The sequence below is a fragment of the Thunnus albacares genome, chromosome 5 (genome assembly GCF_914725855.1).
Source record: "Thunnus albacares chromosome 5, fThuAlb1.1, whole genome shotgun sequence".
In the NCBI taxonomy this organism is placed as follows: Eukaryota; Metazoa; Chordata; class Actinopteri; order Scombriformes; family Scombridae; genus Thunnus; species Thunnus albacares.
Genome location: NC_058110.1, coordinates 15,862,046 through 15,879,465, shown reverse-complemented (window position 1 = coordinate 15,879,465; position 17,420 = coordinate 15,862,046). Strand labels below are relative to the sequence as shown.

The window sequence follows — 17,420 nt, the reverse complement described above, 5'->3', positions numbered from 1 at the left end:
CTCTGCAGCTTCTACTAGAGGATGGGAGGTCCTTCCCCGACTGCAAAACACTCATAACAAGGGCTGTAAAAATATATTGTGGTATGATATTTAATAATTGAAATAAACAGTACCAAACCGGGACCACATACCTTATGGAGCAGCAAATCTGGTTATAGTTTCATTGGCACCCAAACAATTTCTGAGTGGTCACTCCAAGATAAAACTTCCTCCTTTTGAACATGAAGTGAATTTTTGGACTTGTTCTGACTGCTGAAGGAGTTTTTCAGCTTATTTCTTTTGGCCAAGAGCAATCAATGAAGACGTCCCCTGGCTGACAGTTTGCTGTGACAACAAGTACAGACTGAGTGAGACAGTTCAGAGAGACTCCGACTTCACCTATTTCCCTCCAGACTCCACACTTTATACACTGTTTTTTTTGGGGTTTTTTTTTTTTTTCGTAAATTTCACTTGGGTTGAAACTTTTTTTGTTTTGTATAATGCAACAACAGCACGTATTCTGTGGAAATTTGGGTTGGTGTCCTACTAAGGTGAACATGTCCAGACATCTGCTCTGTATCATCTTTTTATATTCTTAGATTTTGTTTTATGTGCAGTGTTTCCCCTAGAATTTCTTTCAGTAGCGGTGCTGTTGTGCGTGTGCAGAGCCCTTGACACCAGGACCCGTATTTATGCACACCATCAGTAGAATAACTTGAAACTCTTCTAAATCTTAGAATTGTTCCAGATAAGTTTACTCATGTTCATAGATTCATGTATGTGTTAATTTACAGGAGCCTTTGACACCAGATAGCTGCAGTTATAATGTCAGAGAATGAAATGCCTCAATACAGAAAATATACACTATTTTCATTGAATATAGATTTATAAATAGATAATATAAATAAATAGCATATTAGATAACAAACAGAATGTAATATTTTGTGTCAGCTGCTTGAGGCGGAGAAAGAGCTTGTGGTTTGCGTTTCGTTTGTCGTGATTGTTATGTACGATGTAAAATTTTAGCAGTGGCGTTCATCATTTAGCAGCCGCTGCACTACTGATGAAAGTATATAGCTGAGAATTGAGATAGATAAGGAACTGCTTGTCATGGTTTTGGAGAGTATGTAGTAGGCACATTTTCACTGTCAAATTACAAATCTTTTAAATTTTATCCTAATTTAATGTGTGACAACTCGCAAATTATGTCAAAGAAGACAAATGAGCCGGAGCTGTCGCTGCTATCAATAGCAAAACCATGGTGGACATCTCCATTTGTGTTCACCGCACAGTTCAAGTCCTCTTTTCAAACTTTGTATTCTAAACTTGATAAGCAAAACATCATCGCTTACCTCGGTCAACAGAAGGTCAACTTCCTACCACCTTTCTCTCTCTGAGTCAGCTGATTGTTGGTAAATCTCCTGAACTTTCTTTTGCGTCATTCTTCGGTTAATGTTTGTGTGTGCTGTAGTTGTATACATGTTTGTTATGTCAGCTGGATACTTCGGGTTGGTTTCACAGGAAAAATATCTCTCCTAAAATATGTATTTGTAGTTCTCCACTTCAATTATTTATAGTAACTAATTAAAGAGATGATATTATTTTCATTTTATGTTGAAAGCTATAACACTCACTGTTTTTTCTTTTGGTCAGTGAGCTTTCTGACTCATCTAAGTTTTCTGAAGCACATGTACAAACTGTGTATGACTGATACAGTTGTTTGGACCTGTCATAAACCTGTTGTAACTACGCCCTTTTGTAAAATATTACCAACATCTCTAAACAGTTTTCCACATGTGGTATGTTTTCGTCCCGGGAGACGGTGTTTTCACCTGACCTCCATGTGACCTGAGCAGCCTCTTCTTGTTTAACACCTGGATGCTGAGTGAGGAGGTTCAGTCTCTCTCCCTCTTCCACACAGGAAGTTAGGATTCCCTGTCTACAAACAACACAGGAATCTGTAGGATAAGCAGAGAAGAGAGAGAGAGAGTTAAGACTCCCAATCCTCAAACAACACAGGAAGCTGTCGGATAAGCAGAAGAGAAACAGAGAGAGAGAGAAATGAATGTTGCCTCTCCTGCTCTTGACGTATTTATGAGGATCTTCCACTAAGACTGAACTGTCAGTCCAGGTGGAACTTTTTTCATCCTGTAACATTAAGGACAATGAAAAAAAATGACCACCGTGGATTTTCTCTCATTCAGGATCTCCTGGTTAAATTAGGCAGAGCAAGCAATTAAACAATACTAATCTTCCCAGTGTAACATGGCTTCAAACATATGTGTATGTATTTTAGAAACTGGTCATATGTCTTTCATACCCGTGTAATCAAACAAACCCTATATTCGTCTTTGTTTTTAATTGATTTATCACAGCGTTTGCCAGCTAACACCAAGCCGTTGCTTCTCTGCCTCTCACACCTACACATCCTCATTCAGAAACACATGAACGTGTAGACAAGCATCAGTGCATACACACACATGTGCGCACACACACACACACACACATTTACACACACACAGAATAAGCTACCCTGAGAGGGAGTGCTGTATTGGGTTTTCTTCAGGAAGTGCGGCTCCTCCAAAGCTCTGGTCAGATGAAAGGCGAAGAGCTGTATCGATCGGCCCAGAGCGGGGGGTGGTGGAGCGAGCATTGTGTGTGTGTGTGTGTGTGTGCTTGTGTATGTGTGTGCTGGTGGGGGTGTGGGAAGGGGGGGCAGAGCCTGTGGTGTGTCTGCCTGATGCAGGGCTGCCAGCCAGGCGAGGAGCAAAAGGCCAGAGGGGTACGGGGGGCTGAGAGAGGGGGGGCAGCGAGTTGTCGCTGTGGCCCCGTGGCTTGAACGTAACCCCCTGGCCCCTCAGTGGAGAATGTACAGCGTGTACACACACACACACACACACACACACACACACAGAAACACACATGCATGCAAACACAATGCCAGCACCAGTCTGCTGTTGTTGATGAGAGCTGTCAGAGAATGAAACAACACGGCTACGAATGAGAGAGAGCAAACTGACAAACACATTTTTTTCCAGTTATCTTTGGAAAAGTAATACTAGTGCAGATATACTTTTTCCGATACCTTACTTTGAGAAATCTTTTCATATTTTTTTTTATAAAACATTTATTTTTTGAATATTTAAACAAAAGAAAGCTCTGATGTTGAAATACTAGCAGCTGTGCGAGAACATTTCCTAAATAAAAGTCTAAAATAATTGAAATTTTGATTTAAATCAGGAACTATCTGTTGAAAGAGTAAGTAAACAAGATTATGAATCACACCAAACATTCCATTTCAGTTTTTGGTACAGTTTCAATATGCTGTAGACACATTTCGGTCAGTACCAAAAAAGCCCTGAGGTTCAACACAGGCCTAAAACAGAGTGTTTGCTTTAATATGGTGTCATGTTTTTGTTAGATCATAGTAGCCGATCATAATTACTTTATCACCAACAGTAAAGTAGAATAAGAACTAAAAACATTTTAACTTCTTAAATGTGGCGCTAAAATAAAATATTTTTGCAGACATCTCAACCTTTAAGTAGTTTTTACCTTTTCAGCAAAAATTCTTGTTTGAAACTTAGTTTCAAAGCAACAGTGTACCATACCAATCCTTTTTAACTCATAAACAAAGCCAAACTCACTATTTATGTTGCAAATGCAAGATGGCCTTATACTCAGTCTAAAAATAAACATGAAATAAACTTCTTCTTTTAGTTCATATACTCAAAAACTCAGCAAGAAGAAGCAAACATGCAGTTTTGTAAAAGCTGACACTGAAAATCTGTACAAGTACAGAACATTAACGTGTGAAAAGTCACTCCTTTTGGCATTAGATTGCATCGCCATGGGAACGCTATAAATGAAAACCATGTTCTGGATGGGCTGTTCAAATAAGTAAAAAGTTAAATCGTTGACAAACCGTAATTTCACATCTCAAAGGCATGTGATATGAGCAGCTACTGGCAGCAGTCAAGTCTTGTCCCACTGCTCCGTCTGCGTCTTTCCACCGGAAACAACTCATGTCAAACAAACCACACTCTTCGGAGGCCTTCGCACGCTGTAGCTCGTTTGACCTGCACATAAACAAGTTTGTGTTTTGCACTTAATGGACAAGATCTAGAAATGGACAAGTCGGTCGGCTGCAGCGTGTGTAAATTCTCCTTCAGTGCCTTATCAGATTGATTTGAGCCAACACAGAACCATATGTGGACTTGGGCTGGGTGTGCCCGACTCTCTGTGCTCTGTGCCCCCGGGGAGAGATCGGCCAGGGCGGCTCGCTAATTGAAATGTGTTGGCGACTCATCGACGTCTCGGCTCCAGTTTCAGGCTATTTCGAACCACAGTGCTGATTGCTGGTTTCACATCACACAGGAAAAAAAATCAATAGTAGCTGGGAGAGCTGGGGTTTATTCTTTGCAAGCAGACATTAATGCTTTGCAGAGGAGGGTTTTGATATTTATCATTTGTCATTTTGTCTCTGCGGATCAGCCTGAACTGTAGAATATATCTAAATGGCTGAGAGTGATAGCTGACACCGCTTGTGAAGAGTTTCCAACAAAATAATGCGGTTTGAATGTGCAGATCTAGAACAGTGTTCACAGGGCTCGCCAGGCCAAGTCATTATTTGACTTTTTCAGTTTCCCTAAAAACTTTTCTTGTGATTTTTTTTTTTTTTTGCGTCTTTTCAACAGAGAGAAAAACTCTTGACCTCTGGTAAGCACTAAAGGGGCCTCGTTGTGGAAAAGTGGCTCATGTGATTTACAAGGACTTTGCTTGTGCTTTCAGCACAGCACAGCACAATTGAGTGGGCTGAATCTTTTGCCATCTTCCAAAGGCATCAGCGGGCCTATAGACTGTTTTTATTTCAGTGTAGATTGGTCATTTTACAGTTCAGTGAACAGCTGATAGCTAATTAAACTTAGCTAACTTTAATTTCTTATTGAAGGAATATTTTTACTACCTAAAACAGCTGGTTTGTCTCAATTTTTTTTAAAACAAAAAACTTAATGCAGTGATACTTTGAAAATTCTTTTAAGGCTAAATTTCCATGAAATCCACCATAAAATTTCATAGAATCTCTTAAATATTTAACATTTAAGACAACTTAGATCCTCAATTATACAGCTACGCATTTAACTTAATAACCTCACAACAATGTCTGCCTTTGTAGTGATGGTGATGTTGGCCATTGTTTTGATCTGTTCTTGGATTCCAGCAGACTAATTTGATATTAAATTATGGTCATATATGGCACTGCTCATATCAATGAGTTCTGTTCTTATTGCATTGTTTGAAATCACTAATTCGGATCTCTTGAAGGCTAATGTAGCCTACTATCTGGGCTTTGGCTGTTGGCGCTGCTACCCTTCAAACACAGAGTGAGCCCTTTGAAAAATGGATTGCGGAAGAGATAAGAAATAATTTATGTTCCTATCACTGCCTCGCACAAATATGGTGGGGAATACTGTGCCAATAACTCCCACAAACTCAGAGAGGCACGCTATCTTTTACTGCACAAATTATTAACGGCGCAGGGGAGGAAGGGGAGACGCTGTGCATTTTTTGCTAGATAGACCTGGCTCATTGCTCGTTGAAGCTTTATAATCACAGATAAGGACTCCAGAGATGCAAAATGTGTTTAAAAACAAAAACTGAAGAAACTATTACGTAAGATTTCTAATTTTATAATTTCCATCCTCATCATATGAGTGAAAGTTTCCGTGAGACAAACTGAGAGGCTGTGAAGTCATTATTTTCTTGTGTGTGTGTGTGTGTGTGTGTGTGTGTGTTTGTGTGTGTGTGCGAACAGGGAATAGAGGAAGGAGGGAGGGAGTCCAAAGGGGAGTGTTGAGGGAGGATACTCGGGGTCGGGTGTCCGCTCGCCTCTGTCGGCTGGCGTTGACAGCTACAGACGCTGGTCTAAAATGAGAATCCTCTTGGGCCGCCTGCCTGCCCATCCAGCAAGAAAATAAATCCCATGTGGAAGAGCCGCTGTGTGGGATCACAGACAGCCGCCTGACCCCCCAGATCCGCCGGGGGAGGCCAAGGGCGCCGGCACGACAGCATAAAACCCCCCTCAGCCCCCTCCAGGGTCTAATGTTACTCTGCCTGCTTGCCAACTCTGAAATTCTGGAGTTACAAGACTGTGTTGGTCTCACACTAGTTCAGTTTTAAAACAGATTTTTGGGGAATTTTTTGGATGAGTGTTTGGGTGAAGATTTAGCTTCAGGGCCTGGGTTACGCCACAAAAATAGCAACAAGGTCTCTCTATGCTTACAGGGCCATACACTGGTAAAAATGTTTTGAAACCGAAAATGAAGGGGAAATTGAACTTAAACCTTTTATTGAAGGTGGCTGCTGTTGTTCAGAGACTTCACACGGTGGACAAAAACACTTCCTGGTGAGCAATTAGTGACACACAGTGAGAATAAGAAGTTTTGAAATGTGATGTGGTGTTTAGCACTACCAGATGAAGGGTATTGAAATGCCAAATTTGGTGCTTTCCAAAGACTTGTGTTAAAAATTCAGCACTCTGATCCACATTTTTTCCCTTCTAATGTGTGATGTTTCTCCATGTCTGTTAACATGGTACGCTCAAAGCCCAGAGACCGCATCCCCTGAAACATTTTCTGATATTAAATTCCACAAATTCCAACTTAGGAGAGCTACACTCCCCCCCCCCCCCCCAGACTCATATCAAGATAAAATAAGAATGAGTCAGCAAAGGTAGCATCATAAATGAGTATTAACAGCTACAATAAGGTCGACTTGCAATAATCAGACTTTTTCTACTCAGCTTTTTTTAAAAATTACACAGAAATGAGAAGTGGCATAAAGAGGTGAAAGAAAGGTGAGTGAGGTAATTTCCATTGTAATGCAAAGGTTAGTAATATGACATTTATCATGACGCATTCACCTCTGTAAACAGCCTAGTATCTCTGGGAATTACATACATTTAGCCAATACAGGAAGCTGTGTGGCCATCATGTTGCAATGGGGGTGTAGTGTGTTAGGTTCATGAAGTAGACCACAGTTTTCCATCATAAACCTGCAATGAACGTTTGTTTTGTTTACCTCTGATGGTACTGATGGTCTAGTGTATGTAGCCATACAGACAGTTATGGTTTTATTTGTCTTGGTTTTCAGATACTTTGAGTTTTTGTTGCCACCCAATACAAATGGATGTAATTGGGATTTTGTTTTACATTTTTCCAAAATGTAGTTTTTTTTCCCCCAGAAACAGTCGTCCCATTATTACTCTTGGTCATCCACAAACCTGTTGACAGTGTATTCTGTGGATTATCGAGAGTGATGGGACACAATCTCTGAAAAAGGATGTTACAGTTTAACTTCTAAATGTAAATGTTCAATGTTATTAGCATCAGAAACAAAATCCCAGTCACCTCATTGCTTTGGCGTGGTGATAGAGATGTATATCTCCAAAAAACAAAGCTGCCTACATGGTGAGACACCACTAATTGTAAGAAAAGTGTTTTTATTATTTGGGTGAACCCATCCTTTAAGCATTGCTTTAAACTTGAGAGTCATAACTAATCAGCTGGTGACCAACTACAAGAGTCGGATGTTTTCTGAAAAGTCATATTTTACTCAAGTCTACACAAGGTTATCTCGTGGTTTAAATTTACACTAATTGGCTTCAGTCTTTAAGCAAAACTGAAGTTGCTTTCTTTTTCTTTAACTTCCTCTGACGTGTTTACTATCTCATATTTCTTTGGGGAAATTGGATAAGTCATACTGTGTAGGCTCTCCAAAGAAATTCATACTCTGCTTTAAATAGTTAATTACTCTCGCCGTGTCTCCGGCGGTGTCTGGATGTGGATGGGGGGAGAGACGGAGACGCTTCTGTCTGTCTTCCTTTCTTTTTTCCAGTAGGGGCAGGCCTATATATTTTGCAGCTCATGTCTGAAAGGCTGGCTCCAAGCACTAGGGGTGGGCTCTCGCTCTCTGATGGTTTTCCAGTGAGTATTTGTCAGGTCAGACTGTGCACCGCCCGGCGGTCTCCGCTCCTCTCCCCGGGTTATTTATTACCTCTCTCCCCCGCCGGCAGCGTTGCGGCTCCGGGGCCGCTGCCAACAACGGCGCAGAGGCGGGGGCCGCGTTAGGGGGGTTCTCGAAGGACGACTGGTGGAGGGAATGGACGTGAAGACGGACAGGATTTCAGGCTTATTACACTGCAAAGTAACAATGCCAGTCATTTGCCATAAGCTTCCTTTGTAATTTGCATGCTGAGGGTTGATCTCTGACAGATCAGGAGTCAACTGTGTGAATTTTTGGTTTATACAATAAGGTCATTTCTGGTTTTCACTGCAAAACTAGTGAAGCATTGTAGGGCTTAAGGTCACAAAGCACCTTGCATTTTCGTACCATCACCATTGGTGCGGAAAGAAGTAGTCAACCAATAAGTAGATCAACTGTAAATTAAATGCCAACAGTTTTGATACTTAGTCATTTAAGTAATTTATCAATGAAAATGCCAAACATTCACAGGTTTCAGATTTTCTAATGGGAGGATGTACTGCCTTTATCTGATTTGAATCACTGTAAATCAACTATCTTGGTTGGATAAAACAAGCAATTTGAGGATGTCGCCATTGAATCTGATTAACCGTGATACCACCATACAGGCAATTCACAGTAAATTGCATGAAGTCATCTACATTTCTAATCTCGAGTAAGCCATCTGTGTAGGCTACTGAAACTAAAACGGTTCTGCCAAATAGCCAAATTTACTTTCGGAAAGCAGAAATAAATCCTGTCGTATTTTTATACAGTTTCACCGAGTTTTAAAAATAGCTGGAAAAAGTGTGTATTACAGTGCAAAGATTCTGAGCTTTTATAAAAACTTAACATCAATATGTGTGAGTCATCATCAAACAGCCATAAACTGCCAAAGAAAAAACTGAATTTAACAGGCAGCAGAACAGCAGAGAGTTTAAATATCTGGAGAAATGAATGAAAACATATCATGATATTGATTATAGTGTAACTTATCAGTGAGACATAACATGAGTTTGAGATAATATTAACAACATATTGGGATGGAGGAGGCATGATGCATCTTAGTATTACTCGTCTACTTCCTGTAGATTCTCATCATGAAATCTGTTTATTCCAAAATTACAGAAAATGTTTCCTCAGTTTAAAATGTTGGTGGTTTTTTTGGTGTTAGATTCCGGGAATCAGAGAGTTTACTGTTGTATTCAGACTCACAAGGTAAATCAGTCTTGAACCAGCATTAACTAATAGAAGGGAGGTGACACCAGTGTCCTCTGGTTTACATTTTGAGTAACAGGGGTCTCCTCTCTCTATCTTGACTGGAAGAAGTCATTCTGCTACTTGTGTTACTGTGGTCTTTTACCTTTGAAAGCAATAGCTGAATCTAGAAAGTCTATTTCGGTGGAGGTAGTTTCAGAGGCATTCTGGGAAATGCAGGAGCTGACTGATTGAAGCAGAAAATGATAAAGTAGGTTCATTTAACATTAAAGATTGACTCAAGATGCATTTTCCCTTTTAGAATTCATCAGTTTTGCTGTAAAATCTGAATATATACTACTACTACTATACTGAATACTATACTATACTACTATACTGAACAAAATGTCATATTATTATTCCTTAAAACATGATATTAGCACATTATACAGTAGATAAATGATCTGAATCTATGCTAACTGCTTTTCTGGTCTTTTCAGTCTGAAATGTCATAATCTAGATGGCTCATAACATGTAAGCAGAAGTAATTTTCTTTTCATAGGAAGATACCTTTTTACTGTAATATAGTATTAATTGATTTATGATTTCCAGTTTGACTGTACATTCATCGGGTGTAAGAGTAGGCGTGGGTTTGTCGGTGATACGTTTTTAAAAGAAAAGGCTCTTCGATGCTGAAGTAAAAGAAGAAGTAAGAAAAAGGTTAAATGAGGTAGAAAGGTGAAACAAGGTTTCCCCATCACATCAAAGATTTTAATAAACGAGACAGAAAGGCTGATGGAAAAATCTACTCAGATTAACACCGAACCGATTTTTGAAGATGTGAAAGCAGAAGTGTCGTCACTGCACAAGTTTGGGGAACCCCTCCGTGACGAGCCACCGAGAATGAGTCACAGTCATGGACTGGGAGTGGGTGTAAGAGTGGGCATGGGTGTCCCCTTTATGACTGGTTTCACCAGGGCTCTCCCGATGGTGCAACCTTGCAGCACCAACGCACGCACAAACAAGATTTCCATCGAGACATTTCGATGTGGTGAAGGCTGGTTTGATAAAAAGAGAATCATAGTGTTCCACTTCCTAGAAATGGCTTTGTAAACACACGCCATAAATGTCAGCAGCTCATGATTTATATCAGCGCTACTGTTCAGTGTACTTACCAACATGTGGGAAGTGACATTATTGTTTAGTTGAAAAATGTTGCCTTTCGATTTCATTTTTCAAGCTGTGTTCAATGTAAAGGTAACGGTTTGCTTTTGGATAAGTGATGTCAGGAGTCACTTTGTTTTTTTTTCTTTAGCTGTGATTGTAAAATCTGTTTTGGTCTCTTCTTGATCCACAAACCCACGAATTCCATTACATTCCCTTCAGACATCACAGCTTCTCAGTTCCAAAAAGAGAAAAAATGTCAATCTACGGTCTGTCATCGTCTTTGGTGAACTAGCTGGGATGTGTTTTTGTAAATGTCTACTGTGTGTTTGCCTGCCTGGTCCAGGCTTGTAGGCATTATACCAGTTCTGGCCAGGCTGTGGTCTCTGGCCTTTCCGTGCACCGCTTCCGCCTGCGGTGTGGCGTGCCTCCTTCCTGTGTGTGTCAGAGGCAGTTTGGCCTGATTTATAGGCCCCTGACACACGGCGCTTTGGACCCCACCTCTGCTGCTTGGAATGGCTATTCCATGTGTCGGTGGTGGATCCACCTGGGTGGTTCTCCACTGATGGGGGTCAGATGTGGTCCTGCTCACGAGCTCCAGGAGCTCAGGGGAACATGCCCTGCAGACAGTGTTGAGAGAAAGTGCTTTCACAAAATGTGTTTCCAGGCTGAGGAGGTTTTACTCCAGTTAAAACAACAATCTTGCAGCAACAGTTGCACACATTTTATCATCTGTTCTTTTGAACTTTTCTATACAGACACCTGCTTGTGGCCCAAAAAGTCAAAGAACTTGAATCAAGCTTAGGTTTGGGTTATAGTTTAACTCATTTACCTACTTACAAAGTTATGTCTAGGCTACTAAAACAGTCTCAGATATACCATTAAAGCTCTTTGGTTATGGTTAGGTGAAGTTTTTGATCATATCTGATTAGAAATACTTAGTCTCTAAAAATAACTTCACTCAGGACTCGTTCCCAGGTCACAAGAATCAAAAGCACGTCCACCCACTCACCATTTCCAAGTTACACCTCTCCATTTTTGTAATATCTGAGCATACAATATCGCACCTACTTCTGCTGTTGTTTTCATAATGAGAAACATGATATGAAACCTAATATAGTTACAGCACAAGGTTAACATCCATCGCGCTGGGTTGTCAACAGGTTTCAGAGTGCTCGTGATGTAAAAAAAAAAAAAAAAAAATCATAACAGCTTTTTCAAGCTTTATGACACGTAAGTATACTGTGTGTAAAATATTTCACACTGACAGCTCTGTGCACTGTTGAGCAGTTTTTAGCAGCGGCTCACTGAAGCCGTCGCAGCAGGTGAGCACGAGTCAGGGAAGAGAGGCCAAGATGGCGTCAATGTAGGTGGAGTATAACAAATAGATGGTTGAATTTAGACACACGAGGAGAACATAAAACACCCACTGTGTGCAGACCTGATGTCGGCTGATGTCATGGATAGATCTGGTGGCCCGTGATGTCTGTGATCCAGACCGTCTCTTTGTTCAAATGTGAGGGTTTGATTTAAGGCTGCTGTTGTCAGTGTTTGGCTTTAAAATGGTCTCAAATGATCAAATAATGCTTTTGGGAGAAGGGGTTGTACATGTGTAGGAACTGTTGGCATAAATGCTTGAAGCCTCATTTATGGGCTGGTATTACTGAGTTTTAAAATAATCATAAATTATCAACTTTTCTGGGAGGGGGTTTGTACAAGAAACTATTAAAAGATGAAAGATTGATTCAGAGCGAGTGTTGTTGGACTTTAAAATACTCATGTGTGGTCTTTATAAATTGTGAGTGCGAAGACAGCTGTTAAAACGAGTTTTAGATCCAGTTGCATGGGTGGAAATGACAGTTTACTTCCCTCATGCTCACTAATGATGGTTCCTCCATTTTACGCATTGAAGCGCCGTCCCTCGCAGTCCCCCCTCCTTTGCGTGGACTCTCGCCGAGCCTCCGCTGTTTAAATGGGCCAAGTTGAGAAGCGGCAGAGAGTGCAAATCTTGTTTGGTCTGGGTCTGTGAACTTCAGCGTGACTTCAACGACATACACAGGGGTTAAAAAACAACTCTTTCCAAACTTTCAACTGTATTACTGTTGCGCAAATACAACCCAGGAATATCGAGCCTGATATGTATGGCGTACGTTTCTGATTAATGCCATATGCCACATTTGTCTCAGTAACAGGAGACATGTACTATTATCAGTTTCTTTTTTGTTGTCTTCTGTGAAACGCTATCTTGGCCACGTGTAAACTCATAACTGAATCATTTTGCGTTTTTTTTTTTAAAAGATTGCACAGCCGATCAAAAAAAATTGCCTCTAACTAGTAGATAAAAAAAAAAATCTATTATTTCCTCAAAGGCAAAGAAATAAGAGGCACGACGTGCAGCTGCGACTGGTAATGATCACTAAGGTAACATAATGTCCGGGGCTGAGGGCTACCCAGCATGTCAGGTATTAACAGAGCGAGTGTGATTAAATGTGGGAGGTAGGAGCTGTGAGGCTGGCGGAGAGCGCTGCTGCCGCTGCGAGCTGGAAACTACTGAATGGGAATCTATCCGGCAACTTCACCAGACCGCTGTCTCACGGCGACACGGGGGCTCTGCGTAAAACCAAGCGGCGCGTCTCCAAGTCTGGGTCAGCCCAATTCACAGGCGGAGAGGACGCTCAAGTTGGATCGGGCGAGCAGCTTTTCACTTGTTACCGGCGCTCGGCTCCCTCTAACATGCCTGCCATCAAAAAGGAGAGGCTGGATGGAGACGACATGGCATTGACTGCGTTCAACCAGTCCGAATACCTGGCCCCTTTAAATGCCACCGCTATCCCCGTGGTGACCCCGCATCCGCCGCCCTACGACCACATTTTCGCCCATCACCGCGCGTACTTGGGGCTCCATGACTCGGCGCTGCATCACCAGCGCCTCCACCATCACACGGACGACTTAATGCTGGAGAGGTTCTCCTCCATCCCCGACTTTCAGCCCTTCTTCGACAACGGGGAGCCGTGCATCGAGGTGGAGTGCGGGGAAAACAAGGCTTTGCTTTATATCAATAAACTGTGTCAAGGTAGCAAAGGACCCTCAATTAAATACAGGGGCGAGTGGCTCACCCCCAATGAGTTCCAGTTTGTCAGTGGACGAGAGACTGCCAAAGATTGGAAACGGAGTATAAGACACAAAGGTAAGAACAACCGTCACTGTCCTCACGGTTCTTGGGTAGAGAAGGGACACCTTACTATTTATTAAACACTTTATAGACGCTGCTTATTCTGGGTACAAACTTGGGTCTCGTGGTTCGGTGCTGAGTTTTTTGGAGTGAAAGGGTTACAGCAGCCAGTGCGTAAGGGGACAGATGAGAAAAGGCGCATATCCTCCACATACCCTCCGAGGCTTTGACACAGAGTTTGGGCAGCGATCGTACACCAAACCGGGGCATCAGGAGTAGGCTGCACCGGGACTGAGGTGAAAAGCATTAATACTTAGATAATACAGTGTGTGACAGTTAAAATACTTTTTTCTTGTTTTTTTTTTTTTTTTTACTCATTATGGGATGAATCGTTCCGTTAAGTGCAGCTGCACTTGTGCATGGGTGTTGACACTTTTACGCATCGCATTTTAGGTTTGAGAGAGATTTCAGGAAAATAAGCCTTTTGTCTGTCCTCTTAACAACAGTCAGTGTTTGATGTTGTGATAAATTTGCATCCAATTATATGTTCAACTTGTTATTGAATGTATAGCTGTCGATGCATTTTGTTAAGTGGTCTTCGGTACAATAGTGTCCGCATCAATCAGATCGGTGATATTGTTCCGGTATTTTTTTTAATGTTGACATTTAAAGTAGAGTATCTGCAATAATTATGCATAGTGGACGCGCCCCCTCACCTCACATACACACACATATACAAGGTTACTCGGGCAGAACTGACACACGGTAAGATGTGTGTGTGTGGGGGGGAGGGAGGGTGTCGCCCCCAGGTCAAAAAATGATAATCAAATAGTTTAATATACCGATTCCTATAGATAGATGACAGTAGGCTGCTGTCTCTCTGGCTCATCACACTGGACCGTAGGGAGAATTAAACTTCATGGCAAATATGTAGAGAGAGAAGTCAAGTTTGTCTGCAGGTACAAGCTCTCTCGATTATGTGCTGAGTTTATTGGATGCTTTTTCATAAGATTCTTCTCGAAAACTTTTGAATCCTGAGATGATGTGCTGAAGAAAAGGGCCCATTCTCAAGACAGATGATAATACCACATGCTGTGTCATGGAGGCGATGAGTTTACTGCTTGGAGAATATGTTTGGTACATATTCTACTCTATACACTGAACGTGGCTCATTTCTTTTTGTTGCAGGGAAAAGTCTCAAGACTCTTATGTCCAAAGGAATCTTACAGGTGCATCCTCCAATCTGTGATTGTCCTGGTTGTCGAATTTCATCTCCAGTGGTAAGAATATTTCATCTTCTGTCACACCGGTGTTAACTGCTGCACTGCCTTTCTTTATTTGTGGTGTCAATGTGTTAACTGGGAGAAACTACATAGGAAATACAGATTTAGTTTGACTCGAGGACAACTTCTTGCTGCTGGGTTGTTAACTGTGGTCGACAAGAATTCACCTCAGTGGTGAAGGTTATAAGTTGTCAAAGAGCACGATGCATGTAGACAGAGCTGGGGGATAAATCCATATGATACAAATCTTTGTGTAAAGAGACTAGATATTTTTTGGTATTTTTATGGTAATGTAGTGAAGCCTAAAACTACTCTTTTATAGTTTAGTAATAGAAATGTTTTTGATCATTTTTGCTCAGTTCAATTAATGATAAATATTTGTACCTGCTTGGCTGTTATATTAAGTCAATTTTATTTTAGTCAATTTAATCGCCTGTCTATAGACCCTTATTACTAATGTTTTGTTGTTTTTTAAATTTATTTTTTCCTCATAGACCATATCACTTGGTAGATATTTAATAGCAATATATGTGTTGGTATCGCTCAGCTCTGCATGCATGAATCAGTGGGTGAGCGTGTGAGAGTGCATATTGGAGCATTGCCTTTCTTTGTAACCTTGATGGTGAAGACCCCACAGGCACACATGTCAACTTTGATGGTAATTTTTCTCAGCATGAATATCAAATCCACTTTTGGCCTTTCACAGACTCAGAGTATCAAACGGCCTTTTATTCAGAGGCATTGAGCTGTCCAGTATGGCTGCTTGACGTTAGGTGTCGTTGGTCGGGGATCTTCTGTCCCATTGAATCAGTTTCCTCACCTGGCTGCCGTCGAACTTTTGTTTGCTTAGTCCTCCCCTCAGGGCTCGGCCAGGGGCACGATGCCAAACCTTGAGGCCTTGCAGGTGTGTCACGATTACGGCATCACCACTGTGTGTGTGTGTGTGTGTGTGTGTGTGTGTGTTTGTATGTATTTGTGTGTGTGTCAGCTTTGAGCAAGCACAGTGCCGGCTCACCGTCGCCAAATCTGTTCACACAGGTGCGGCGGGTTTTGTGTGTGTGTGTGTGTGTGTGTGTGTGTGTGTGTGTGTGTGTGTGTTTTTATCACCACGGAGCGCATCTGTCGTCGCTCCCAAGCACTAATCTTGAGGGAAGGGTGTAAGAGGCTTAGCGAGCTACTGAGCGTGGCTACTGCTGATTATTGTGTGCGAGGCACGCAAGGCAAAGGCGGTTTAGATAAGCCGGAGGTGTTTGAGTGATACAGGTAAACTGGTGACATTTTTCGCAGCCTAGAATGAAGACCTGTATCCTAACACACAGGGTTCAGCCAAAACAAATTACCTGAGGGAGGTAGGGGGCAGGAAAAACAGATGCTCAGGTCTTATTTTTTTTTACAGAAGGATTTGAGAATCTGAGCATGTTTGCTTATGTTTGGGTTCATTACAGATATCAGAGTGATTGGCTTTTGGCTTGTTAAGGCTTGTACAGTTCAGACTTCAATTGCGGCTGTGACAGAGTAAAACTTTGTTATTGACGTAAGCAGGGATATGAGAAGCCTTAAGGTTGTTGTTGTAGACTCCTCTCTCTCTCACTCTCTCCCATGTCTAACCCACCAAGTGAATACCACCATGACGCTTTTGCACACACATACACACACACACACACACACACACTCACGCACGCACACACACACACAGGCTAAGTATGTTGGCAGTTCCATGCGAGGCGGTTAGGGTTAGGCGGAGAAGGGAAGGCAGCGGGACTTGTATGGCCTGTACTGGCGTCTCCCTCTCTCCCCACTGACTCCCCTCAGGGCATGGCAGCCAGCACTCCCTCACTGATGAGCTCCCTCTCTCTCTCTCTCTCTCTCACACACTCTCTCTCTCACACACACACACACACACACTACACGCCTGCCTACTGACACAAATTACCTCATGCAGACATTTATTTTTGAAAGTTTGACGGCTGAACTATGAGTGATCTTGTTTCGCTATAGGCATGAGGCAAGCAATCATCAAAAGTGCAGCAGCTGGTGGGAAGACGTTTCACCTGCCTGTTCAGAACTCATGGAAGATAATTTGCCGTGTCGGCTCGGGCGCAAGCTGTTTGTAACGACACGACACAGACTGAACCGTTGTTACACTCAACAGTTTAGAATTTAAATATGTCGATAATACCGTTTATTTCCGCTGTGAAATTAAATCAGTTTATGAATGATGGGCTGTTGAAAACTAGCTGTCAAGGGCTGTTTACCTTCCCATCAAGCCTGCTATTATGTGATAATCAGGTGTTTAAATGATTTCTTGCTCCTGGCAGCTTTAACTGTGATTAAAGTTGCTCCATGAAGTTGTTGGATGCTGCTTACTCCGTGTGTCTGGGCCTGAATGTCATTCTTTTCCGAGTATACCTGTAATACTCAAGGTTATGTATGTATGTTGGAGATGTATGTAAGTTTATTCATACTGTAGCTCTGTATGTTTGTGTTTTTTGACTGTTCATGTGTATATGTACGTGTTAGTTTATATCTGTGTCTTTATACGTGCATGTCTGTGATTATTTGTAAGCCCAGGATGGCTGGCCGACTTGCTAGCTGTATGTGCA

General features: G+C 41.8%; 1 protein-coding gene across 6 annotated transcripts in view; it reads left to right on the top strand.

Moving 5' to 3' along the window:
• The window catches only part of samd11 (sterile alpha motif domain containing 11), an 87,471-nt gene that overhangs the window by 23,077 nt on the left and 46,974 nt on the right, over window positions 1–17,420 (top strand). For 2 of the 6 annotated variants that reach the window (XM_044352350.1, XM_044352351.1), the window contains one exon: window positions 14,723–14,814. The exons of 1 other annotated variant lie outside the window; for it this stretch is intronic. In XM_044352350.1, coding sequence (XP_044208285.1) covers window positions 14,743–14,814 — 72 coding nt within the window. In that variant the 5' untranslated portion in view covers window positions 14,723–14,742. Of the gene's footprint in view, window positions 1–12,052; window positions 13,550–13,807; window positions 13,831–14,722; window positions 14,815–17,420 lie in introns of those variants that run through there. 3 more of the 6 variants (XM_044352348.1, XM_044352349.1, XM_044352353.1) reach the window with 3 other exon arrangements.